The sequence below is a fragment of the Lagenorhynchus albirostris genome, chromosome 16 (genome assembly GCF_949774975.1).
Source record: "Lagenorhynchus albirostris chromosome 16, mLagAlb1.1, whole genome shotgun sequence".
NCBI lineage: Eukaryota > Metazoa > Chordata > Mammalia > Artiodactyla > Delphinidae > Lagenorhynchus > Lagenorhynchus albirostris.
Genome location: NC_083110.1, coordinates 5,578,323 through 5,605,837, shown reverse-complemented (window position 1 = coordinate 5,605,837; position 27,515 = coordinate 5,578,323). Strand labels below are relative to the sequence as shown.

General features: G+C 39.5%; 1 protein-coding gene across 3 annotated transcripts in view; it reads left to right on the top strand.

Moving 5' to 3' along the window:
- Nucleotides 1-27,515, top strand: part of TARBP1 (TAR (HIV-1) RNA binding protein 1) — a 65,680-nt gene that overhangs the window by 16,553 nt on the left and 21,612 nt on the right. For 2 of the 3 annotated variants that reach the window (XM_060125306.1, XM_060125308.1), the window contains exons 9-17: nt 1,131-1,220; nt 6,207-6,348; nt 11,051-11,150; nt 12,089-12,261; nt 20,552-20,661; nt 23,131-23,292; nt 25,459-25,646; nt 26,079-26,340; nt 26,446-26,634. In XM_060125306.1, the coding sequence (XP_059981289.1) occupies nt 1,131-1,220; nt 6,207-6,348; nt 11,051-11,150; nt 12,089-12,261; nt 20,552-20,661; nt 23,131-23,292; nt 25,459-25,646; nt 26,079-26,340; nt 26,446-26,634 (1,416 nt within the window). The remainder of the gene's footprint in view (nt 1-1,130; nt 1,221-6,206; nt 6,349-11,050; nt 11,151-12,088; nt 12,262-20,551; nt 20,662-23,130; nt 23,293-25,458; nt 25,647-26,078; nt 26,341-26,445; nt 26,635-27,515) is intronic. The other variant, XM_060125307.1, reaches the window with a different exon arrangement.

Below are 27,515 nucleotides of genomic sequence, written 5' to 3'. Positions count from 1 at the left end.
CAGTTTCCTAGTCTTTCTTAGTGAGCGGGTGTTCATAAAAGAGTTAACACAGCAGGCCTGTGATGCTGTCGTTAGAAAGCCCTGCTTATAAGGTTGGCCCTTGGCTGGCATCTGGGAACCTGGATTTCAGGAGGGTTCCCACCATCCTACCTACTGTGCCTGTGGTACTCATACAAACAGTGTGGTCTCTGCTGAACACCTGCTTTCCTTCCCGGGTTCTGGAATTGTAGGTGCGAGGCAGGGGGTGTCTGTGTGACCAGCTTCCAGTAAAAACCCTGGGTGCTGGGTCTCTAAGGAGCTCCCCTGGTAGGCATTTTACACGTCGGTGGGGTAGCTGGGTGACCGGACCGGGAGAGGACTCTTGGAAGCTTTCACCTGGTTTCCTCTGTATTTTTTGTGCACGTCTTCCAGGAAATTGACATTCAAGGAAAACCTTTATTCTCTGTTTTTCACAGAGCTCCAGTAACACTACTGCTGAGAACAGGGGTCAGCAAACATTTTTGTGAAGGGCTGGGTTAGTATATATTTTAGGCTTTTTGAGTCATACGGTCTCTGTCACAACTACTCAAGAGCAGCCATAGACCGTTTATAAATAAATGGGCATGGCTGTGTTCCAGTAAAACTTTAATTACAAAACAGGCTGTGAGTGATTTTGCCGACCCCCCGGCTTAGAGCAAGCCATCTTAATTGAAGATGCGCAACCTTCAGGGAATGAAAAGACCCGGGTGGTTTTCTTAAGGCGGGGTCGTTTTTGCAGCGTTGAAAAGTCAGATTCACTTTTAAGTAATAGGGAATTTCTTATAGGCTGTTTCTGTTTTTGCTTTTAGATCTGTGACTGTGTTACCTCTAAGATAGCAACCTCAATTTTAAGGAAACTAGATTTGTGAAGTGATCTTTCATTTTCTATAATGGTCGTAGATAATTGCATATAATTGCATGTTTGTAGTCAGTGTCTTCCTGTTAAAAGTTGAATAGTGTTTTCTTTTTAAAAAGTAGCTTTCGATTTACCTAATAGTATTCTACCGTAAGTGGTCTGCTAGACTGCTTTTGCAGTGATTTTGATTCAGTGATGTTTGATTCAAACATTTTTAAATGAGTAATTTTTTAAAACTGCCCTGCCCCCCCCCCAGGAGAAAGTGTCCCTCTCTGATGTCTCATCTCTTGTCATGTCACTGAGACAAGAGGAGTCCTTTGGACGAGGAACTTCATTGTGGACAGAGGTGAGCCTGAAAATAATTTAACGATAAGGTCTTTGAAAACTTTGTGCAAAATTGTTACCTAATTGAATTCGTTACTAGCCTTTTATGTCAAATATGATTGCTTTGCTATCTGTCACCAGGGGTTTTTAAAACTTGTTTATTTGCTTTGAGTGGATGTAACCAGTAACGCTGCTGAGGTTCCTGTGGAGAAACGGGGGCAGGAAGTATCTGGAATAGAGAAGGACCAGTTTGGGGGGGCAGTGTTAGTGGGCAGATCCCGATTCCGGATGAGATGTCCTGGGAGTGATGATGACGTTAGACTCAAAGCCAGTAACACAAACCTCCTCTTTGTCGTCTTCTGTCGGTTCTTGTCACTTTCATCTGCTCAGGCTCCCCAGCCTGGCGTGTAGGTAATCCATAATTCTTCCTGACTTTTTGCATCTCGTTCACCGTGAAACCATAAGTGTCTTGCCTTCTTCTTCAGCCGCTGCTCGTGGAGACCTTCCCCTGCGATGACTGCTTTCTCACTGAGCACTCTCTGCTCACCCCGTGTGCAGCGCCCTGAGGTCCTGCTGTGGTCTCATGGGCTGCCCTTCTCTGCGGGTTCTTCAGTCGTCCGTGTCCTCCTCCTTTTTATTTTAAACTATGGGACTCAATCCATACTGCTGTTAGCTCTTACCCAGAATCCTAATCTGTGTCCTCTCTAGTTTATATATATATATATTTTTATTTTAATTTTATTTTTTTGCGGTACGCGGACCTCTCACTGTTGTGGCCTCTCCCGTTGCGGAGCACAGGCTCTGGACGCGCAGGCTCAGCTGCCATGGCTCACGGGCCAAGCCGCTCTGCGGCACGTGGGATCTTCCCGGACCGGGGCACGAACCCGCGTCCCCTGCATCGGCAGGTGGACTCTCAACCACTGCGCCACCAGGGAAGCCCGTAGGTTATATATTTTTTGAGGACAGGAACCTTTTTTTGTTTTAAATTTTGTATTTCTCCAGTGCCTAAGAGATTACTGAGGCTAGAGATGTGATTATTTCCTTTAGAAAGAAATTCCAGCTAGGTACGCCTGGAGAGAAACAAGAGAAATCAGCTTGGATTATGTTAAAATAATGAGGGCATAGAGTAAGGTAATGGCAGAGGGAATGAGGAAGGGGCTAATTCGAGCCTTTGAAAATTCGAGTTCTGTTTTATTTTCTTGACCTAATACATCTGTTTATGTGGAATACATCTAATTATGTGGAATCTGAAAAATACAGAACCATGGAAAGCAAGTAAAAATCACCTGTAATGCCAACCATCAAATCCATATTTTTTGGTTTAACTCTTAATTTTTCAGATATATTTATTCTCACTCTTGCTTTCTCACTATATATATATATATGTATATGTATATTTTAAATGATATATTAATACATATGATATTTCTAAACAAACTAAGATTATACTGTTTTGAATTTTATTTTTCATCTTTACCTACATTTGAATATTATATAGCATGTTGGCTAAATAGTTCCCCAATATGGGATATCTAAAAATTCGGTTGATTAAATATTTTAGAATTTATTTAATCAGTTCCTTTTGTTGGGCTTTTGCTTCAGATCTTATTTCATCTAGAAATATGTACTACTAAAAGATGAAGATACTGCTAAGAAATACGCCCTTATCACGCCTAAAAATGTTATTAATTTCTTGATTCAAATGTTCGGTGTTTAATTTATCCAGATGTTCAATAAAGGTGTTTTTCTGTTTGTTTTTTGCATTTTGTTTGTTCAAATAGTCAGTTTTATTCAAGTACCCAAATCAGGTCTATTCATTGGATCGATATGTATAGTTTGTAAATGGTGGTTAATCCACCTGGAACTTATTTTGATATCTGGTGTGAGCTGTGAGGTTTAAATGAAAAAATGCATGTAAACATGTTTCAGACTGTGCTTGGCCCATGCTAAGTGTAAATATCTACGGCTACTATTGTCTTTTCCCCTTGGTTTGATCAGATAGCTGCTTGGTTTAAGTTTACAGAAAAAAAATGAACAGAAAGTACAGAGAGTTCCCATATACCCGCTGGGTACCCTCTGCATCCAACACCTGTGGCTGTTATTATTAGCGTCTTGCATTAAACATGGTACATTGTTACAATTGATGAGCCAATACTGATACATTATTATTAACTACTGTTCATAATTTACATTAGGGTTCACTCTTTGTGCCGTACATTTTGTGGGCTTTGACATGTATCCACCGTTGCAGTATCACACAGAATAGTTTCCATGCTGGAAAAATCCCCAATTCACCCAGTAATTCCTGTCTTCTCTTGCTCCCCCAAACCCCTGGCAGCCCCAGGTATTTCACTGCCTCCATAGTTTCCAGAACGTCCTGCAGTTGGAATCATACGTTGCGAAGCCTTTTCAGATTGGCTTCTTTCAATAAGCTATAATATGCCTTTGAGGTTCCTCCATGTCTTTTCATGGCTTGGTAGCACGTTTCTTTTTAGCACTGAATAATATTCCTTTGTCTGGGTGTGCCGTTGTTTATCCATTCACCAACTGAAGGACATCTTGTTTGCTTTTCAGTCCTGGCAGTTATGAGTAAAGTTGGTATAAACATTTACATCACAGATTTGTGTGTGGACATAACTTTTCAGCTCATTAGAGTAAATACCGAGGAACACAGTTGCTGGATTTTATGGCAAGAGTATGTTTGGTTTCTTAAGAAACTGCCCTTCGTCTGAGGACGCATACAACCATGGATCATGAAGTATCATAGTATTTACTACTGAAAAAATCCACATGTAAGTGGACCTGCACAGTGTAAACCCGTGTCGTTAAGGATCAACTGTATTTTTTTTAAACATCTTTATTGGAGTATAATTGCATTACAATGTTGTGTTAGTTTCTGCTGTATAACAAAGTGAATCAGCTGTATGCATACGTATATCCCCATATACCCTCCTTCTTGCGTCTCCTTCCCACCCTCCCTATTCCACCCCTCTAGGTGGTCACAAGGCACTGAGCAGATCTCCCTGTGCTATGCGGCTGCTTCCCACTAGCTATCTATTTTACATTTGGTGGTGTATATATGTCAATGCTACTCTCTCACTTTGTCCCAGCTTACCCTTTCCCCTCCCCGTGTCCTCGAGTCCATTCTCTACATCTGCGTCTTTATTCCTGTCCTGCCCCTAGGTTCATCAGAACCATTTTTTTTAGATTCCATATATATGTGTTAGCATACTGTATTTGTTTTTCTCTTTCTGACTTACTTCACTCTCTATGACGGACCCTGGGTCCATCCACCTCACTACAAATAACTCAATTTCGTTTCTTTTTATGGCTGAGTAATATTCCTTGTATATATGTGTCACATCTTCTTTATCCATTCATCTCTCGATGGACGCTTAGCTTGCTTCCATGTCCTGGCTATTGTATATAGTGCTGCAATGCACATGGTGGTACATGACTCTTTTTGAATTATGGTTTTCTCAGGGTATATGCCCAGTAGTGGGATTGCTGGGCCGTATGGTAGTTCTATTTCTAGTTTTTGAAGGAACCTCCATACTGTTCTCCATAGTGACTGTATCAATTTACATTCCCACCAGCAGTGCAAGAGTGTTCCCTTTTCTCCACACCCTCTCCAGCATTTATTGTTTCTAGATTTTTTGATGATGGCCATTCTGACCAGTGTGAGGTGATACCTCATTGTAGTTTTGATTTGCATTTCTCTAATGATTAGTGATGTTGAGCATCCTTTCATGTGTTTGTTGGCAGTCTGTATATCTTCTCTGGAGAAATGTCTGTTTAGTTCTTCTGCCCATTTTTGGATTGGGTTGTTTGTTTTTCTGATATTGAGCTGCATGAGCTGCTTGTATAATTTGGAGATTAATCCTTTATCCGTTGATTTGTTTGCAAATATTTTCTATTCTGAGTTGTCTTTTCATCTTGTTTATGGTTTCCTTTGCTGTGCAAAAGCCTTTAAGTTTCATTTGGTCCCATTTGTTTATTTTTGTTTTTATTTCCATTTCTGTAGGAGGTGGGTCAAAAAGGGTCTTGCTGCGATGTATGTCATAGAGTGTTCTGCCTGTGTTTTCCTCTAAGTTTTAAAGTGTCTGGCCTTACATTTGTGTGTGTGTGGGTTTTTTTTAAACCTCACTTTTTGTTTGTTTGTTTTTGGTTGTGTTGGATCTTTGTTGCTGCTCGTGGGCTTTCTCTAGTTGCGTCAAGAGGGAGCTACTCTTTGTTGTGGTGCGTGGGCTTCTCATTGTGGTGGCTTCTCTTGTTGCACATCACGGGCTCTAGGTGCCCGGGCTTCACTGGTTGTGGCTTGCAGGCTGCAGAGTGCAGGATCAGTAGTTGTGGCACACAGGCTTAGTTGCTCTGCAGCATGTGGGATCTTCCCAGACCAGGGATTGAACCCGTGTCCCCTGCATTGGCAGGTGGATTCTTAACCCCTGCACCACCAGGGAAGTCCTGGCCTTACATTTGCATCAACTGTATTTTAAAATGCACATATCATAGAAAATAAACTTGCAAGAAGGATAGGAACTTTCATTATAACTTACATCTCAAATTCTATGTTCTCTCATAAATAAATCCTTGTTTTAGTATATGAAGCTGGAATAAATTTTAATTTAAGACTGTTATTTGTTTTGCATAATGAGTTATTTTTCGTAGAGATGTTCGTTAGAACACCTTATCAAAATGTGCATTTTATATTAGGTGCTTTAAAAATTCTTGCCTGTTAATGAAGTTTATAAGTTCTTTGAAGAGGTTAGAAAACACACACACACACACACACACACACACACACATATGTGTATATACACACATACATACGAACACTTTTCTGTCTGAGCTATCTGCGGAGCTCAATCATGACAATAAATGTTCTGTTACTGTTGTGTTCAGTCATTTAAATTCAGCTTATTGTGGAGGAAAGAAAATTGGCTTAGGGAAGTTAGAAACCCTTTGTTCAGTTAAGCTTTTAAAATAAGTAATAACTTTTCTTTTCTAGCTCTGTGATTGGCTGCGTGTTAATGAAAGCTGTTTTAGGCGACCCTTAACTTGTAGCTCCATTGGACTTCACGAGACATCCTCTTTAAATGCTTATGTAAAGAACCTAGTCCAAGAGTATATTAAGTCACCTGCCTGGGAAGGTAAGTCTGAAATCATTTTTATGGACTGATATATCCAAAACATTTTCAAAGAGCTTTTTAGTAGTTTTTCAGATCGAGATTCAGGCTTAAGCAAATATATGCCAATTTATGGATGTCAGACTTGTATTTCAGCCAAATAATGTGAATAAACAGAATGTAAAAATACTGTTTCGTAACTTGTACTTTATTTGTTCTAGAACTTGAGATTTTAAACATTTTAAATGTTTTAAGAAGTTGCCTGGGTAGGACTCGGACACAAATACATTTATTAATTTATTCTACAAGTACTGAATCTTGGCTCGATCTGCAGATGTGTTTTTGGAGCCTCGGTAGTGGAAATATTTGTAGATAAATCTGTTCATCTTTTGTTTGTTTTCAAAGCATTACATTTAGTGTGAACTGATTATGAAAAGTAATTTTAGAGAAAAATTATGTTTGTTAGTTTCTTCTCTTTACCAGATACTTAGCAAAGATCAATTTTGCTTCCTCTTTAGGGAAATGTGTTAAGACTGCTTTCTGATGCTTCCTCATCATTAAAGTCATTAGTGATAATTGGGGTAAATTGCACCTTTGAATTTAACGCGTCTTAAATTTCCTAGCTTTGTCTCAGACCAAGTCATTTTCATCTCCCGATTTCTCTAATCTGATCATGGAATAGGTCTTAAATGATTAGATAATTATCCTTCCAAAATACATGAGTTTATCTGTTTGTTATTCTTAGAACATTTCTCTTTTATGTTTTATTCTCTCTGTTGTCTAGTAAATTTTCTGTACTGTTACTTTTTAGGCCTTTTCTAAGGCCTAAAAAAGTAAATAAATTTTAGTCCCTACTAGAGTAAACATAGATTCAACTCCCTGAAGTATCTATAGAACTTGTCTTATAATTCAGTGCATAACAGCATAAAGTCTGATTAAATAATTCAAAATTGGATAAAATAAGATTTTTAGAGTTTCTTCCTTAACATTTCTAGAACTTAAAATATACTGTTTATATAATATGCTATTTTAAGTTTTTAAAAAATTGACCTCAAGTGCAAAGGAGGTGTGTGTGTGTGTGTGTGTGTGTGTGTGTGTGTGTGTGTGTGTGTGAGATATTTTTGACTCTTAATGCCCTTGGCTAAGTGCCTTTATAAAATTTTAGTTTAGTTATCAATTACTGGCCAGTTTTCAGAACAAGGTAATAAATTCCAAAGCAAACATTATTTAACGAGTTTTTGAGCATAAAATACATATAACATTCAAATTTGTTTTTATATAAAGACCCATCAGCTCAAATGTTTTTAATCAGATTCTACACCTGAAGTAGCTTTTTTCTTTGGGTTTGACATCGTCAGTACAGATAGATTTTACACTAATTATTCAGCAACCATATATCAAATGTTAGTTCTAAGTGCCAGACACTGGAGTTACAGAGATAAAAGGTATGTCCCCCACCCTCAGAGAGAGCATGGTCTAGCAAGGGAGTTGATAAGTAAGCAGATAATCTTAGCGCAATGCCCTGAAAGCCATAAGCACTGGGATGGGGAACCCGGGTGAGCAATACTGATCCAGAACAGGTAGACCTGTGGGAGTCAGGAGAGGTCACCAGATGAGGCGACAGCTAACGAGTGAATAGAAATTAAGGTGGAAAGGGAGAAGGCGTATCCTGCAAGGCTTGGATGAACTTGCATCCAGGGAACTGAAAGTAGGTAGGATCCATCTGTTTCTGTCTATAGCATGGACCCCAGGTAGGAATGGTTAAGAGATAAGGATGGATATATGTTAGGTAGATATATATGTACCATACCATATATGTGATATATAGCAAAACAAAGCAACAACAACTAAAACCACACAAAACCAGCATCATCAACAAGCAGAAATGTTGGAGAGCTTTCAGAGAAGGCTTTCTGAAATAGAGAAAGTGAGATATAGTTTGGAAGCAGCAGTAAAAGCTTGTCAAAAGTTGGAAATGTTAAGATCAACCAAAAAGTGAAATATATTTGAAGAAATTTATACTTAAATTAGAGAGTCCATCAGAAAGGATATTTTGAGTAAAGATTTTGTAGTTAAATGATGTGCCTACTTAAAATGTAACCAAGCTGAAGATATGTAATAATCCCAAAGTAGTATACTGCAGCTGTGTAACAAATTTTAGAAACAGCTCTATTGAGGTATGATTGGCATACATTAAATTGCACATATTTAAACTATGCAGTGTAATGGGTTTGACCTCTGTGTATGCTCACGAAACCATCAGGATAACAAGATAATGAACACATCCATCACCCCCCACCCCCGAAGTGTTTTCACACCTCTTTGTATTATAATCCCTGTCTCCCACTTCTACCTGTCCCTCTCCATCCCCAGACCAACCCTGGTATGCTTTCTGACACTATAGATTACTTTGCATTTTCTAGAATTACACTCAGTTTTTAGAATTCGTGGTAGCAAGATTTGAGTGATAATTTAGGGGTAAATTAAGATGATTGAAGATAGCCAGTGACCTTTTGTTTCTTTAAGACCATTGTTGCTTACTTTCACTTTTCTAGCCTCAGAGAGAAAAAGGGGGGAGAGTGTATAAAGGATTCTCTGCCAGTCGTTCTCTGAGAAGGATTTCCAGACAGGCAGCATCACCTGGAAACATTTTAGAAATGTGAATTCTCAAACTCTATCCCACACCTGCTGAATCAGAAACTCTGAGTGTAGGGCTCACCCTCTGGGTTTTAACAAGCCCTCTGGGGGACCTCTAATACATGCTGAGGTTTGCGACCCACTGTTCTGTAGCCTGGATTTCCCTAGTGTGGTGGTAGAGGATTTGGCAGAAATCTCTGCAGGAGTGTCCTCCACTGGGTCAGGCACTCTGATGTTACCAGCCTGGTCCTGTGGCTCTCCTTGAAATCAGAAATCATTAAAAATCCACTAAACTTCTGATTTATAACCTTCCCTTTCAGTATCCGAAGTGAAAAATTGTTTAGGACTTCAAAAAGTGGCATTGTGATTGGAAACACTTCATTCTCAAATAGCACCCTTACCTGACCCCTGCCTCCTACAAGGTCAAAAAGTATCTGATTATGTGATTGCTAGAAATTATAGGCAACTGAATACTGAATTGCTATTTGATTTCATTTTAGTCTTCATTAATGAGTTTTTATACGTAAATGTGGGATATGAAGCTAATGTGAGTAAAAATGTTTCAGAGAACAAGTTTCAATAATTCACTTTTATAAACACCTATAAACTTAACCTATTTTGGAGAGCACCAACTTTTAGAGTTTCTAAAAAATACAGATTTCTTACTGATAACTAAATGATATTTATAACATTTTAAAGAATAAAGTTTATCCTTTTGTTGCATTTTTAAACTAAGTTGCCCTCCATACAAGTATGTTTTTAGTATTGTCTGTCTTCTGTACTGTTCTAATTTGTATCAAAATATATTAAATTACTCCCCAAATTTATTAGAATATTTAAAAATATGTTTTAAGTATCTGAACCGCTGGGCTGGAAAACTAGATCCCTTAACTAATTTTTCTTGGGAGTTGAGATGAAGAGTATTATCTTACAATAGAATGAAAATGAAATGTTCTATCTATGATTTATTTTACTTTAACTGGCTTTCAGTGATAGGAAAATAATTTTATCACTTAACCAAGTTCTGTCTTCCAAAAGTTGTTCTAGGAACTCTGCATATATTATTTAATTTTTATAATAAACCCAAGGAAAGTCATAGGTTTATTTAGTTTGATTTCATAGAAGATGACCTAAGCTTTCGGAGAGAACATTCGTCTGTCCCAGACTCCCACAGCTAACAAACAGTAGGACTGGGGTTTGAACACAGTTCTAAGAAGCAAAGCCTTTGTGTCTGTATCCAATCCATCCCCTTTCTGGTTCCATTTCACAGAACTCTCACCTCTCAACTGAGATGCCAGAATTGCCTCTTAACCGGTCACCTTGCACCTACTCTTGCTTCCTCTAAAATCTCTTTTCCACATTGTACCTAGAGAAATCTTTTTAAAATACAAACTTTGATCTAACAAATGTCTCCTCCACTTCTTTATACACATTCACTTTGACCTTTAGTGTCTTCCTCTTGCCTTTGGGATGAAGACAGAAACCCGTTACATGCCTACGAAGTCCCTGGTCTCTCCCGCCTGGTCCTGTAACCTCATCTTTGGTGCTCCCTCCTATTGTTTACCTCAGCCCTTTCCTGGAATATGGTGTGCTCTCCCCTGCTGGAGGCCCTTGACATGTACTTCCTTCTGCCTGGAAAGGTCATGTCTCCCTTCACCTACCTCATTCTTTCCCAGCTTTTTATACCCAGCTCAACTGTCATCGCTTCAGAGTGACTTTGTCTTACTTCCCAGTATACACTCTACTTGCACCATTTAGAGCACTCACTACAGTTATCATTTTACGTTTCTCTGCATATTCTTTGATGAATGCTCTTTTCTCCTGCACTGTAAGTATCGTGAGGACAGGAACCATTGTGTCTGCAGCACTGAGGCCAGTGCATGGCATGTAGTCGGCATGCAGAGATGATTTTGTGTTCACAGTTAAGTATGTAACAATGAGCCATGCTGTGGGGTGTTCCGCTATATTTCTTCTCAGCTGTGTTTCTCTAATATGGATAAAACATAATCATTTAGCTGTGTTATTTTTGAAACATCATCCTGGAAGGATTTTGATAATGCTTTGCAAACCTTATCTATTGTTATTTAAGGAGGAGAAGACTGCTGTATGCCTGATTGGCTTGAAGCCAAGCTTGTTGCTGTGATGGTCTTGCTGGCCATAGATGTGGAAGGAATGAAGAGTCAGTATAGGTAAGTGTTTCTAAACTTGAAAAGAAAACTTTCTTTAAAAAAGGCTAATCAGATTTATGGTACATATTCAGACTTTTCAATGATGGGTATGGAATTGATCACAGTGTATTCAAGGAAGGAACTAGAACATTGGCAGTGTACTTTAAAAATGTTTAAAATTAACAATAAGTTCATAGGATTAGAGGTTTAAACTAGAGAAGGTCAAAAAAAAAAAACTGTATACACGAATCACGGGTCTTGTATAAGAATATTAGAAGAATGGGTTGTAAGGTCCTAGTATAAGATTAGGTAAAGACATTTACTGGATTTTACCCTTTTGTAAAATGTGTTATTTTTTTAAAAGGTAATAAAGATAAAACAATCTCATTTGTATTTTGAGAAACGTGAGAAACGTGTCACCAGATTATAATTGTTGCAGTAAGCAGCTTCATTAGGTAGTGTACGTATTTGCATGATAATACAATTAATTTGATTATTGATTAACGTCAAATCTCTTTTCTAGACAAAGTTTTAGTACTAAAGTTAGTGATAACAGTTTTTCACAAATCTTTAGTGCTTTATATATATTTTCGTTAACATGTCTCATTTCCTTGGCTGGCATGGATTTGTTTTGTTTTTTGGTTTTTTTGAAATATGGAAGCGAGGTCTCAGCATTTTAATTTGCCAGTAAATTGGATATAGGATTTCATTCATACTGTGCCCCGAGTCGAGCACAGAGTTGTGTTGCTCCCTGTGCTTTCTTCTCCAGTGACTCGCTGAACTCACTGAAAAAGCACACACAGAAAGGTCCATCCTAATAGGTTCTAGGTGTTTGGATCATCCCTAATAGTAATTCTGTCCAATGGAATCATTAGCTAACCAGTTCCACGACTGTAGATGGAAAACAGTTTCTTTATGCTTTTGAAATGCTTGATTTGGGCGTGTCTTTTAATGTCTAGTGAAAAGCGGAGGACACAGAATGTATTAAGGATATTCTTAGATCCTCTCCTGGATGCCCTTGTGAAGTTTGGTACAAATGCCTACATGCCCTTGCTGAAAACTGACAGATGCCTGCAGTTGCTGTTGAAGTTACTGCACACTTGCTTGTTGAAAGGTTCCGGTACCCAAGATGGTGAGGATCATTGGTTTCTGTTGGTGTTTTGCTGGATATATCGTTGGTACTCAGAATGAGAGGAAATTCCTGACCTTTTAACTTCGTGCATTCACCAGATATTTACTGAGTAGCTCCTGGTGGTGCTGGGGATGCAGAGGCAAAGTAGCAGACTGCCCTCACCGAGCTGACATTTTCATGTTTACATTTGTTGCTCACTGTTGATTTTAGAATGTGATTTCATTTGCTTTTGCTTTTTTTTTTTCCCAATGGGCTCTCACTGATTTCCAGACTACTGAAAATGATCCCTAGTTCATACGTTTTAAGCCAAGATCCATTTCTAATTGCCACTGTGCTGCTGGATGTTGCAGAAAGTAAAGCATGAGAATAGCAATAATTTTATAATTATTTGTTTCTAAATATGTTCATCCCTCAGCACCTCTAAGTAGAAAATACTTCATCCAGGAAGTACAGTGGTGGTAGATGGCAGCATTGAGCACTTTCTTCGTTCCTTAAACTAAGATTTATATAAAACAGTAGTTGAAAACCCATGGACATCAGATATGAGAATATCGATGGGTAAGCCTTGATTCCCAATCTTTCTGACCAGTTTCATTTGGAACTTTAGAAATTTTCTATTTAGAAAAGAGTATTCTAGAGAAGCATTGGTATTAGGTTAAACCTGAGGATAATATGAAAGTTTAGGTTTTAATATAGGCTTGTGAAATATTAAAGCTTGTTTCCAAGTTCTGGTATTTTTGGTAATGGTAGCAGAACCGAATGCTGTACACGTAACAGTAACTTTTTATAAGACTTTTAACTCCTTTAAGGGCATAAATTTGGGTTCATTTGACATGTCTTGACTGTTGAAAGCACTAGACTCAGTGCCTTCAAGTGCAGGACTGGGTTACGGGTACCTTTTGGAAAACTGTGATATTTGATACACACAAGAACGTGTGATGGTTATATGTAATTATGATGCAAAATAATTGAATAAACACCCACGAACGCACCACCACGGCATTTGTTGCTAAGAAGGAGTTTACCTATGACTCCTCAATCCTTGCCTTTTGCCTCCTTATTTTGACTTTTATCTGTATCACTTCCATGCACTTAAAAAATGGTTTTACCACATACATCGATGCTCCTCAGCAATATATTGTCTCATTTTCCTGCTTTTGAGCTTTATAGAAATGTTACTTTACTGTAAGAAGCCTTCTGTAACTTCCTCACTTAGCAGGTTTCTAAGAGTCATCCGTGCATGTCCTTTCTCACACTTCCGCATTTTCCCCGTTGTGTTACCTTCCGTTGTGTGATGACACCACAGTTATGCGTTCTTCTATTGCTGGACAATGGATTGCATTTCGTCTGCTACTATTGTGTACAGTGCTGCCTTGAACACTTGTCTACGTGTCTCTTCTAGGCCTGTGTCTCTCCAGGGCACATGCGTGCCCCTGGGGCCAAAGTGACCGGTTCTTAGAGTATGTACATATTCAGCTTTTAAGATAATGGAAAATTGTTTTTCCAAGCAGTTGTGTACACGTTTTATGTTCTCATCTGCAGAATGTAAGTTCCCATTGATGCTCCTGCATCTCTCATTATACTACAAGTAAGAGCCAAAGAAATCAGTGTGTAATTTTGATAGTAATTGACTTCCAGATAATTGGTAAACCATAATAAGCTTAATTAACTTAATGTTTTTTTAATTGAAGTATAGCTGTTCACACTGTTGTGTTAATTTCTGCTGTACAGTAAAGTGATTCAGTTATACATATATTTATTTACCTGTTGTTAATATTCTTTTCCATTATGGTTTATCATAGGATATTGAATATAGTTCTCTGTGCTATACAGTAGGACCTTGTTGTTTATCCATTCTATATATAATAGCTTACATCTGCTAATTTAGATCTATTTAACTAACTTTAAATAGATCTAAATCCTGAAGGGATTTCTTTGATGGGGGAAGAGTTTTTCCATTTTATAAATGAGTAAATAATCTAGGATTAACTACTAGTACAAGGGTCAATGAACACATAATGGTAAAGTCAGAAATAACTAGGTACAGTCAGCCGTCTGTATTTATGAATTCAACCAACCATGGGCTGAAAATATTCAGGGGAAAGATTCCAGAAAGTTCCAAAAAGCAAAACTTGAATTTGCTGTGCTCCAGCAACTATTTACACTGTATTTACAGCTATTTATATAGTATATACAAGGGTACTTGGCTAAGCCTGGGTCTGCTACAGAAGGGAAGATGTGTAAAATTAAAACATACTCCTGGGAAATGCAAATACATTTTCACCTACTTATGAGCAATAATGGCTTATGTGGGAAAACCCATTTTACTTAAAACTCCCCCAAAGATGTCCTAAAATGTTCAAAATAAACTAAAGCCTAATTCATAACTTTGGTTAAATGGTCTCTGCTGCTTCTCTCAGCTTAAAGCTCTAAATAAATGATGTTCCAGTGGTTATTTTTTTTAAATTCAGAATAACTGTACAGTGTTTATTTTAATATTTGAGGAAACGTACTTACAGTTACGCTATAACTCTCCCTTTGTTGCCTTGGATTATATGGGTGAAAGTAACTGGCCTAATCACACTTCTTCTGTCCTAACTACTTGCTGAATGTGTCACAATATCTACATATAATGTATTGGGTTGGCCAAAAATTTCGTTCCGTTTTTGCCATACCATCTTATGGAAAAACCCAAATGAACTTTTGGCCAACCCAATATATGTGGATATATCCACATACAATATCCACTTGTAATCCTTGTTGCTGTCACTTTTTTCCTGAGTTGCTTTTGTTTTCTGGCCTTGATGTTTTGTGTCTCTTTGAACTTTTCTTCCTGAGGTAGCTTTTATTTTTTAAAAATTGTGGTAAAATATACATAACAAAACTTACACTTTAACCATTTTTTTTCTTTAACATCTTTACTGGACTATAATTGCTTTACGGTGTTGTGTTAGTTTCTGCTGTATAACAGAGTGAATCAGCTGTATGTATATCCCCATATTCCCTCCCTCTTGCTTCTTCCTCTGACCCTCCTTATCCCACCCCCTAGGTGGTAGCAAAGCAGTGAGCAGATCTCCCTGTGCTATGCGGCTGCTTCCCACTAGCTCTCTGTTTTACATTTGGTAGTGTATATATGTCAATGTTACTCTCTCACTTTGTCCCGGCTTACCCTTCCCCCTCCCCGTGTCCTCAAGTCCATTCTCTACGTCTCCATCTTTATTCCTGTCCTGCCCCTAGGTTCATCAGGACCTTTTTTTCTTTTAGATTCCATCTATATGTGTTAGCATACAGTATTTGGTTTTCTGTTTCTGACTTACTTCACTCTCTATGACAGACTCTAGGTCCATCCACCTCACTGCAAATAACTCAATTTCATTTCTTTTCATGGCTGAGTAATATTCCATCGTATATATGGGCCACATCTTCTTTAGCCATTCATCTGTCAATGGACACTTCCATGTCCTGGCTATTGTAAATAGTGCTGCAGTGAACATTGTAGTACATGACTCTTTTTGAATTATGGTTTTCTCAGGATATATGCCCAGTAGTGGGATTGCTGGGTCATATGGTAGTTCTATTTTTAATTTTTAAGGAACCTGCATACTGTTCTCCATAGTGGCTGTATCAATTTACATTCCCACCGACAGTGCAGAGGGTTCCCTTTTCTCCATACCCTCTCCAGCATTTATTGTTTGTAGATTTTTTGATGATGGCCATTCTGACCGGTGTGAGGTGATACCTCATTGTAGTTTTGATTTGCATTTCTCTAATGATTAGTGATGTTGAGCATCTTTTCATGTGTTTGTTGGCAATCTGTATATCTTCTTTGGAGAAATGTCTATTTAGTTCTTCTGCTCATTTTTGGATTAGGTTGTTGTTTTTTTGATATTGAACTGCATGAGTTGCTTGTATATTTTGGAGATTAATCCTTTGTCAGTTGCTTCATTTGCAAATATTTTCTTCCATTCTGAGTGTTGTCTTTTCATCTTGTTTATGGTTTCCTTTGCTGTGCAAAAGCTTTTAAGTTTCCTTAGGTCCCATTTGTTTATTTTTGTTTTTATTTCCATTTCTGTAGGAGGTGGGTCAAAAAGGGTCTTGCTGTGATTTATGTCGTAGAGCGTTCTGCCTATGTTTTCCTCTAAGAGTTTTATAGTGTTTGGCCTTACATTTAGGTCTTTAATCCATTTTGAGTTTATTTTTGTGTATGGTGTTAGGAAGTGTTCTAATTTCATTCTTTTACATGTAGCTGTCCAGTTTTCCCAGCTGGAAGAGGCTGTCTTTTCTCCATTGTATACTCTTGCCTCCTTTATCAAAGATAAGGTGACCATATGTGCATGGGTGTATCTCTGGGCTTTCTATCCTGTTCCATTGATCTATATTTCTGTTTTTTGTGCCAGTACCATACTGTCTTGATAACTGTAGCTTTGTAGTATAGTCTGAAGTCTGGGATCCTGATTCCTCCAGCTCCGTTTTTCTTTCTCAAGATTGCTTTGGCTATTCAGGGTCTTTTGTATTTCCATACAAATTGTGCAGTTTTTTTGTTCGAGTTCTGTGAAAAATTCCATTGGTGTTTTGATACGGATTGCGTTGAATCTGTAGATTGCTTTGGATGGTATAGTCATTTTCACTATGTTGATTCTTCCAATCCAAGAACATGGTATATCTCTCCATCTGTTTGTGTCATCTTTAATTTTTTTCATCAGTGTCTTATAGTTTTCTGCATACAGATCTTTTGTCTCCTTAGAAAGGTTTATTCCTAGGTATTTTCTTTTTTTTGCAGTGGTAAATGGGAGTGTCTGTACTAGACACGATTAAATTATACACTTTTAATGGGTGAATTGTAAGATATGTGATTTATAGCTCCATAATTTATTGACCATATTTATGTGGATCTGTTTCTGGATTGTTTTGATCTGTATTTTTATCCCTTTGCCAATACTGTACTGTTTTGGTTACTGTAGATTTACAGTAAGTCTCTAAATATAGGTATTGTGATTCTTTCAAATATATTCTTCTTTGTCAAAAATATTTCTAGCTATTCTAGCTCCTTTGCCTTTCAATATAAACTTTATAATCAGCTTGTTTGCATTTACCAAAAAAAAAATCCTGCCGGAATTGGTTGGAATTGCATTAAATCTGCAGATCAGTTTTTTTAGGATTGCTTTCTTTATTATATTGAGGCTTTTAATTCATGAATATGGTACATCTCTTGATTTATTTAGGCTGTCTTTTATTTCTTTCATCAGAGTTTTTTAGCTCTCAGCATATAGATCCTGTGCAGGTTTTGTTAGATTTATATCTTTTGGAGGAAGATTATTGTAAATGATATATTTTAAAATGTTTTGGTTTTCAATTGTGCATTGCTAGTATACAGAAATGTGATTGATTTTTGTGTGTTGACCTTGTATCCTGTAACCTTGCTGAAGCACTTATTAGTTGTAGCAGTTTTTTTAACAGGTCCTTGGGATTTTTTGGTAGACAGTGGTGTCATTTGTGAATGAGGCCAGTTGTATTTGTAGAGTTGTGTGTAGTGCTCCCTTATGCTTTAAATGCCTGCAGGATCTGGGGTCTGATATAATTCCTTTCTAACCCCTGATAGTGGCAGTGCTCTCTCTCTGTCTCTCTAAGACTGGCTAGTGGTTTATCAATTTTATCGACCTTTTCAAGGAACGAACTTTTGGTTTCATTGAATTTTCTCTGTTGATTTTTCTCTTTTCAATTTCATTGATTTCTGGGTTTTTATGTTTACGTCTTTGTGCTTACTTTTGGTTTATTTTGCCTTTTTATTGACATTTAGGTGGAAGCTTAGATCATTGATTTTAGATGTCTTCTTTTTTAAAATGACATTTAGATTTTCTTAAGTTTTGTTGTAACTGCATCCCACAAATTTTGGTATATTGTATTTTCAGTTAAGAATATATTTTTTTGGAGACTTTTCTCTTTTACCCGTGAATTATTTGCAAATGTATTTAGAGATTTTTCTGTTGTCTTTGTGTTATTGCTTTTTCTTTTTTTTTTTGGCGGTACGCGGGCCTCTCACTGTTGTGGCCTCTCCCGTTGCGGAGCGCAGGCTCAGCGACCATGGCCCACGGGCCCAGCCGCTCCACAGCATGTGGGATCTTCCCAGACCGGGGCACGAACCGCGTCCCCTGCATCGGCAGGTGGACTCTCAACCACTGCGCCACCAGGGAAGCCCTCTGTTATTGCTTTTTAATTTAATTCTGTTCTAGTCAAAAGAGCATACTTTGTACAATTTCAACTTTTAAAAAATTGTTAAGGTTTATTTAATGATCTAGGTATGGTTTATTTTGGTGACTATTCCACGTACACTTGAAAAGAGTATGTGTTCTGCTGTTGTTGGGGGGAGTGTTCTATAAATGTCAGTTGTATTCAAGAGCTTCATGGTGTTTTTCAGTTTTGTATTCTTGCTGATTTTAGGATGGTTGAACCCCACTATAATTATGGACTAATCTCTTACTCTAGGGATTATAATGTACATACTTTTTACAGTCAGCTTAGAATTAATATTTTACCACTTACAATTAACATAGAAATGTTACTACCTTATAGGTCCCTTAACCTCCTCTCCCCCATTTATTACAGATATCTTACATTTACTCTTGTTGAAAATCCTACTGGACAATGTTGTGTTTTTTGCTGTCAACCATCAAACACATTTTAAAGACTCAAGAGAAGAGTCTGTTGTACTTACTAAGATATTCACAGTTTCTTTTGCTCTTTCATCCCTGCCGTTCCATGTTTTCCTGTGGCGTTGTATACCGTTTGTTCGAAAAATGTCTTTTAATATTGCTTTTGTAGCAAGTTTCTTGGCAATGAATTCTCATGGTTTCCCTTCCTCTGAGAATGTCTTGATTTTGCCTTCTGAGTAATATTTTTGTTGGATATAAAATTCTGGTCTGATGGGTCTTTCCTTTCAGCAATTTAAAAGTGTTCCATTTGCTTCTGGCCTCCATGGTTTCTCAGGAGAACTCTGTAGTCCTTCACATTGTTTTTCCCCCCAGGTAATAAGTTGTTTCTCTGTGCTTTCAAGATTGTTTCTTCATTTTCGGTTGTCAGCAGTTTGGCTATACCTTGTCTGATTGCATATTTTATTGATTTGTTTTCAAGCCCACTGATTCTTTTCTCTTGCCTCTCCTTTCTATTAAACCCATCCAGTTGAGTTTTTAAATTTTCAGTTATTGTACGTTCAGTGATAAAAATCTCTGTTTGGTTTTTGTGTATATCTTCTCTTGCTTTCTTCAGACTTTCTGGTTTTCCATTTGTTTCAAGAGTGTGTGTTGATTGACTGTTGAAGCATTTTTTAATAGCTGCTTTAAAGTCTTGGTCAGGTTATTCTTAAATCACCATCATCTTGGTGTTTTCATTCATAGATTCTTTTCCCATGTGAGATAGGGAATAGCTCACGCTTCATATACCCAGTTATTTTCGATTGTATCCTAGATATTTTGAATATTGTGTTGTGAGACCCTGGATCTTGGTCAGATCCTGAGACAGTGTTGATATTTTTGTGTAGCAGACAGTCAGCCTGGCTTGGTTTAGGCCTCAGTTCCTGATGTTCCGGCTTTTGTGGGTGCTGGTTCCACAGTTTTGTTTTCATGTCCTTTGCAATGCTATCTTGACCTGTGCCCCATGTGTTCCATCTGATGGTCAGGCTGGGACCTGTCCAGTTGTCTGTTAGCTCCGTTCTGAAAGTCTTTGACGTGCTGAATAGTATCACATCCAGGCCTAGCAGTTCAGGGGTGAGCCCAGCACTTCATAAGCCACTTGCTGGGGCCATTTTCCTGAGCGCCTCCCTCTCTGGACTCTCCTAAGTGCTCACCGTCCGGTTCTCTGAGATTCTCCTTTTTCATTCCCTGACCAGAAGGTGGGCGCCCAGTCTGCTGCCCGCTTTCTTGACTGCTCCGCCACCTGGGTCCAGTCTGTAGGAGGACAGGCGCAAACTCACCGCTGTTCAGGGTTACTGCTTTCTGAATCCATCTGCTGCTTTGTGCCTTTCAGAGTCTTCAAATAGCTGTTTTGAATATTCCGTCCAGGTTTTATAGCTGAATTCAGTGAGAGAGGGCAGTGTGTCTTTGTTGCATCTTATCCAGAACTAAAACGCCTAAACGATTTTTAAGATTAATTATAGAGATCCCCATGGTATCAATGACTATTCTATCGTTAGAATTCATTTTTGGTAAGTGATTCATGTATAAGCTTAACATAGGTGAGCTTTTACTAGACCGTTGGGTGTACTTTGTACCAAATAAATTTATTTCTCTCCTTTTAGTTGCTCATACAGACGAGGTGTTTACTCTCCTTCAGAACTTTGTCATGTCTACCACAGAGAGTGTTTCGGAATTTATTCTCAGAAGACTTACTATGAAGGAACTAAGTAGGGTATGTATGTATTGGAGTAACTTTTCAGTCTTTTCATCAATATTTTGAGTGATTACTGACTGGCAGGCACTGTATTAAGTTGAAAATTAACGTGATAGTTTCTCAAAAAGCGGCCTTTGGGAGCAGAAAAAGATATAAGCTTTAGGGCTTCCCTGGTGGCGCAGTGGTTGAGAGTCAGCCTGCCGATGCAGGGGACGCGGGTTCGTGCCCTGGTCCGGGAGGATCCCACATGCTGCGGAGCGGCTGGGCCCTGCGCGTCCAGAGCCTGTGCTCCGCAACGGGAGAGGCTAGGTGGTGAGAGGCCCGCGTACCGCAAAAAAAAAAAAAAAAGGGAAAGGTTAATGTGATTTTATCCTTCAGATGGAAAGATTTTTAAAAGTAAACTCATTATATAATAGTTTAAAATTAGTTTGAAAAATCCACTCTTTAATACATTAGGTATTAGAATTCCCAATTAAGCACATTTGTTTGGTAGCTTATTAGAGTTTAATAAAAATCTCTTCCCCCATTTTCCTTCCCCTCAGCAGCGTGATGGTCAGTATTTAACAACTGGCTCTTGGGGGAAAAGCCCTGATTTGTAGTGTTTATTAGTTCCTGTGGTTGATTTCAAGCTACCCGCACGGGGCCATGAATCAGGGAGAGATGAACCGTCCCCCTCACTTCACAGAGGAAACAGCAGCCTCGGCCGGCGTTACCCCTGCTTCAGACTGCTCGGTGTCTGCCTCACCCACCCCTGAATCCATCCTCCCTGCCTTCCCTCCCTGACAGGAGAGGAAGGTGGTCTGGACCTCATCCCCTCCCATTTGCTCAGCGACTTTACCCTGTTGGTCAGCCTCTCTCTTTCTTGTATTTCTCACCTCTCCTTTCCTCCTGGATTCTTCCCGTGAGGAAAGAGAGACGCTGATCAACAGGGTAAAGTAAGGGACAAGGGTCCCTCATCTAACAAGGACCCGCTCAGTTCTGCGTTCCTTCTGGTGCCCTGTTTCCTTCCCTTTGTGAGCTGGTCTGTAAACAGACCCCTCAGCTCCTGTGAGTAGAAGTGGCTCCTTTGTCCTGCACCTGACGATGCTTTTCAGACCACGTTTCTCTTGACCCCCTCAGCCCCAGTGGACACTGTTGACGCCTCCGCCTTGAGACGCTGGCGTTTATGACATCATCCTCCTGCTGTTTCCCCTCCCTCTGGCCGTTACTCCCACGAATGTCCATTCTCTGCTGCGTAGCCTTGGAAGTCAGAGTTTTGCAGGTTGGCCCGGGCCCCTCCTTTTCTCATTGTTTCCTGTCTAGGTGACCTCACCGGCATCCCCAGCTTTAGTTATGCCAGGGCCCGTCACATTCCTTTCTACCTCAGACTGACCTTCTGAGGTGAACACCCATTCAGCGAGTTGCTGTTTGACAACTCAGGTTGAATTTCCCCCATATACGCTATTTAAAACTGAACTCCTTATCGTTCCTGCAGGAGGTTATCCGCCTTCCCCCGCCCCAGGTTCCCTTCTCGGTGGATGTACATGATCCAGCCGGTTTCTTCAAGCCTAAAACTTGGGAATCCTGGCAGCTTTATCCCTCACTCTCACCCACTGTGTTCAGTCTTGGCACCAAGCCCTGGCGTTGTTTCCTTCTCTCTGCGTTGTATCCTAGAGCTCGGCAAAGCGCCTGGCATCTAAGCGTTGCTCGGTAAAAACTGCTACACTGAATGAATTCTGTGCTTCCTGTGTGCCACGGAAGCCTGGGGATAGAGGAATTGGCACAGCGATAATAAGCAAGGCTACCACTCAGGGCCAGTTCCTTCAGAATGCTTTCTCTCTTAATTCTTTCAACAAAAACCCTGTGACGGAGAGATACTACCCTCCCCATTTTACGGGTAAGGAATCTGAGGCCCAAAGAGGTTAGGTCTCTTGCAGTAGGTCACACAGCTGGTGATGATAGAGCTGGACCGAACCCAGTCTGCCTGTGTCTGTGAGTCGAGAAGCCCTGCCTTTAATTCTGTCCCCTTCCCTGCCCCCCCATCCAGCTTACTAGCTCTGATATGCTGGGTAAGTTGTTTAACCTCTCTGAACTTCGGAAAGTGGGACAGTGACCATTCCTTGTGAGAATGGAGTATTACAACTGCCTGAAGCAAAGCAAGTGGCAGTGGCAGTTGCTATACTTGTTACTGTGATTATTTATGATGTGTTAGCCTGGGATGCAAGAATTGGTAGAACATAGTTTCTGCCTTCCAGGGCCTCATAATCAAGGTGGGGAGCCAGCTGAGTAAGTCGTGCTGATTGCAGAGTCACCGTCTCAGCACAGAGGAGGACGTGCTTAGCTCTGCCTGGGGAGTTGATGGAAGGCTTCCTGGAAGAGATGACTTCTCCTCTCATCAATGTGGTCTTTCAGTACTTTTAGATAAACTAATTTACTTCCTGCCTAAACTCTCATAGCTTTGTGAAAATCATGAACCTTGCTTGTTAAGTGTTTTATTGTTTCTCTTAGGTTTCAGATCTGGAACGTTGCCATTTGTACCTGATGGTATTAACTGAACTTATAAATCTCCACTTGAAGGTTGGATGGAAAAGAGGCAACCCTATTTGGAGAGTTATTTCTCCTTTGAAGAACGCATCCATTCGGCATCTTCAAGAGATGGACCGCGGACAGGTAATCCTCTTTGCTTCAAGGCTTGTAATTATGTTGAGTAAGGCATACACAGAATACATATTTGACTATTGGACAATATTTTGATACATAAAAAGCATCTGCTGAAATTTAATTTTGAAAACAATATCCCTTGTTCATCATATCTGATGAAGATTGGGACTCCTGTCATAATATTAGGTACATAATAAAGGTGTGGTGACTGCAATCGTAAAATCATTTAGATACAGATAGTGGATTTTCACTAGGTCTTTTGCCTGGGTACCAGTAAGGGACATTTTGATGTGTCCAAATTCACCAGTCCAGTGTCCAGAGCCTCCATGCTTGGATTTCTACCTCATTTTCTAGCCCAGTTCACAGCATCTCCCCTTCCTTTCCACAGAGCCCCCTATGCTGCAGTCACTCTAGGCCACCATAGGGAGCTTCACAGATCACAGCACATGCCATATCCTGCCTCATCTGGGCTTTCATTGTGTCTCGTCCTTCCACTGAGAACGCCCTCCCCTCAACATACACTTGTCAGTATCTGGTGCATCCTTTTCGTCCCAGCTCAAGTTACATTTTCTCTTAAATGAAATTTGATCAGTGTCTCATTCTTTTCTTCATTTACCTGTTGCTCTTTATGCCTCCATTTTTGTGTTTTTTTCCATCTCACTTGTTTTGGGAATAATTTATGTATATATGTCTTCTCCACTAGATTTCAGTACCTAGAGGCATTTCTGAAACATGATATAATAAGGCATAGTGGTTATGAGCACAGGCTTTGGAGTTAGACTTCCTGGTTCTGAATCCTGGCTTTATCTTTACTGGCTGTGTGACCTTGGGGAACTTACTTAACCTCTCTGTGCTTCATTTACTGCACCTGCGAAATAAGGGTTATAAGGTTGATGTGAGAATTAAAGCAAGCTCATGCATGGTGAACCTTTAGAACAGTACCTGGCACATAGAGAGTCCTCAGTAAATGTTAGCTGTTTTCCCTTAACACACACGGTAAGGGTTTTAAAAATTTGAGCGGAATCCTAGTCTAGTCTGGGCTGCTAATTAAAATAGCTACTCGATTGCTTTAATAATCTCATTTTTAAAGTAGTTTTCGAGAACCGTATTAAAAGAAAATTATAAGGAGAACTGATGAATATTTCAGCATCCTGTCTACTGCATATTAGCGTATTAGTGTTACAAAAAGACACTGTGAGTTTTGAATGTAGACCAGAATTGTGAACCATACCACAGTGATTTTTAAAGATTGGCTTACTCTCTTTACTAATTCACTGAATTCCTTTAAGGTTAATAGGGAACGTATTGGCTCAAAAGTAGCCCTAAATTTTATTTCCTGTATTGGCAGTGTTGCTAAGTAAAATTCATCTGCAGAGATACTTGATTTTCTGTGGTGGTGGTGAGGGAAGGTATGAAATAAGTAGTAGAAGGTTCCTTTCTGTAGAGATGTTACTGGTGGGCGGTATTTGGGAGAACTGCTTTGGTCTCTCAGGGAAGTATTTTCCCTATCTAGGTTCTTACCTGCACTCCTGGCTTCTTGGTTGAGATTATTGACTTTCTCTCTGTAAGAACAAAGCCAGGCTGTCTTGGTTTCCTCCTTTCTGCTGCTACCTGTAGAGTTCCAAGTGCTTTACGTGAAATAACCGATTTATTTAATCTTCACAATAATCCTGTGAAGTAGATTCTGTTACTGTCCCCATCTTACAGATGAGTAAACCAGGGTGTAGTGTGTCCACAGTCAGCTGGTGGTAAGTGCAGAGCCAGGGTCCAGACCTAGGCCATGTGGTTCGAGTCCAGCTCTTAACTGCTGTGCTGTGTCGCCAAAAGCAGCGTGCAGCTGACTGAAGGAGTTGTTTATATATATGCCAGGAGTCTTTTTTTTTTTTTTAAGTCTACTTTAGCCAAACAGCTGAAATAAGACTCACCCATAGGAACTTTGTATCCAAGTTGTCTCGTCTGCATTGCTGAATTTTTATTGCCACTTTGTTTGCCACCAGTCTGTACAGAAATGGTAAAGAGTGACGTACATTGGATTTCCTTTCATTTCCTCTGATATTCAGTAGCAGGCACAGAGAGGGGAAGGAGGGCATGAGATTCCCATAGACTGGGAGCTCAGGTCCTTATTGGTTAGGATTTGCTTATGTTCAATAAAAGATTGTCCCATTTGCTCCCCAGGAACCGACACTGGGTAGACAGATTCAGAGAGTCGTTAGTATGGCTGCCTTGGCCATGGTGTGTGAGGCCATTGACCAGAAGCCAGAGCTACAGCTGGACTCTCGGGATGCGGGAGCCACGGAAAGGTTCCTCTCCTCTCTCCAGCTCAATCAGACGCTGCAGAAGCCCCACGCAGAGGAGGACAGCAGGTGTGTTCACCCCTTGGAGAGAAGCATATACGTGAAAGGCATCTTTTTTGCTCACGTTTAAAAATCCATTTTTGTTTGAGTCATTGAGATAATTAGTGACTGCTCAACCTTACGTAAAGGGCCATGGAAGCTTCGAGATGAGGCTTCATTCAGGATGATAACATATGATCAAATTATTCATCCCTGTTACTGGAAACCCATTAACTTTTCTGCATTTAGTTTTCAGTGAATCATTTAAAGTGAGTGCAGGTACCTACTTTCAGTGTAGTTAGGAAATTGAGGTCTGTGTTGTTTCCTCGTTTATTGGTAGACAGGATATTTAATAATGACTGTTTAATTTCTCCCCTTGTAAGGGTAGTGTACTACCGCACGCAAAAGAAATTGAGACAGACTCCAAGAAGGATGGGGTAGTGACTTTATTTTTTGTCTCAGTTTTTTTGAAGAGTCATCATCTTCCCAAGGATGGGGGAAGATAGTTGCACAATATATTCACGATCAGTGGGTCTGCCTCTCTTTCTTGTTGAAAAAATATCACACCCTTATACCAGCCTCAGAGGACGAAATTCTGGAACCGATTTTACCTGCTGTTCAAATGCCAATGAGGACTTTGCAGTCGGCACTAGAAGCCCTCACAATTCTTCCTTCTGATCAAGTTTTACCTGTGTTCCACTGCATGAAAATTTTGGTTCCCAAGGTAAGATACAGTGAGACCAGAATTAAAGAATAACCATAAGAACAGACCATCAGTTTCTGAAATCGTGGTAATTATGTATTTCTTTTTTCTTTTTTCCCCTACCAGCTTCTGACCTCCTCTGAATCTCTCTGCATAGTGTCTTTTGACATGGCTTGGAAAATCATAGCTTCTTTAAGCAACACTCAGCTGATATTCTGGTCTAACTTAAAAGCTTTTGTTCAGTTCGTTTTTGATCCCAAAGTTCTTACCATTGCTGCCAAAATCAAGGGCCAGGCCTATTTCAAAATCAAAGAGGTAACTTTTTTTAAAATTGGGACTAAAAAACATGTAACATAAGATGTGGCATCTTAACCATTTTTAAGTGTACTGTTCAGTAGTGTTAACTATATTTACATGATTGTGAAAGACCCCCAGAACTTTTTCATCTTGTGGAACTGAAGCTCTGTCCCCATTAAGCACCTCCCCTTTCCCCAGCCTGCCTTCCAGCCCCTGGCAAGCACCGTTCTACTTTATGTCTGTGAATCTGATGATTTTAGAAAAAAGAGGGAACTTTTTGTTTTCATTTTAATTTGTGTGACCTGTAGCACATGAAGAAGAAGAGAGTTATATTTGTAATTACATATGAGATTTGTTGTTATTTATTTATTCAGTCAGTCAATATTTTGAACCTTCTTCAGTGTCATGAGTAAGAACAAAATCTGCTAGATGTAAAGAAGCAGGTGCACAGCGGTAGCCCATGAACCACATCTGCCTTAAAAACGTATTTGGTTCATATAATCAAATTGAAATCCTTTGAATTAGTTGCCAGCTTTTAAGGATTGGGAACTTTGCATGAAAATCTGTATTTCCTCTTCTCTTGGAAAATTGTATGATCTGGTAACGCTGGTCATTCCTACGTGACAGCAGTGTCCCGGCGGTCACTGGTCCCTGGCCCATCCAGGTGGGGCACACCCTTTCTGTTGCTCCAGTCCAGACCGTGGCTTGATTTCTCCTGGACCCTGAGGGCAAACATCACGTGCCATTTGTCAGTGCCTCTGTGCGGTTGCTTTTCTTGTTCAAGGAAATATTTCTCTGGATATAACCTATCCAAAGGTCTTTCTGGTTTCTGGAGGCATTTGTGTTTACAGTCACGGATACGTAGTAGGGAACATAAGGTGATGGAATTACATCATGCC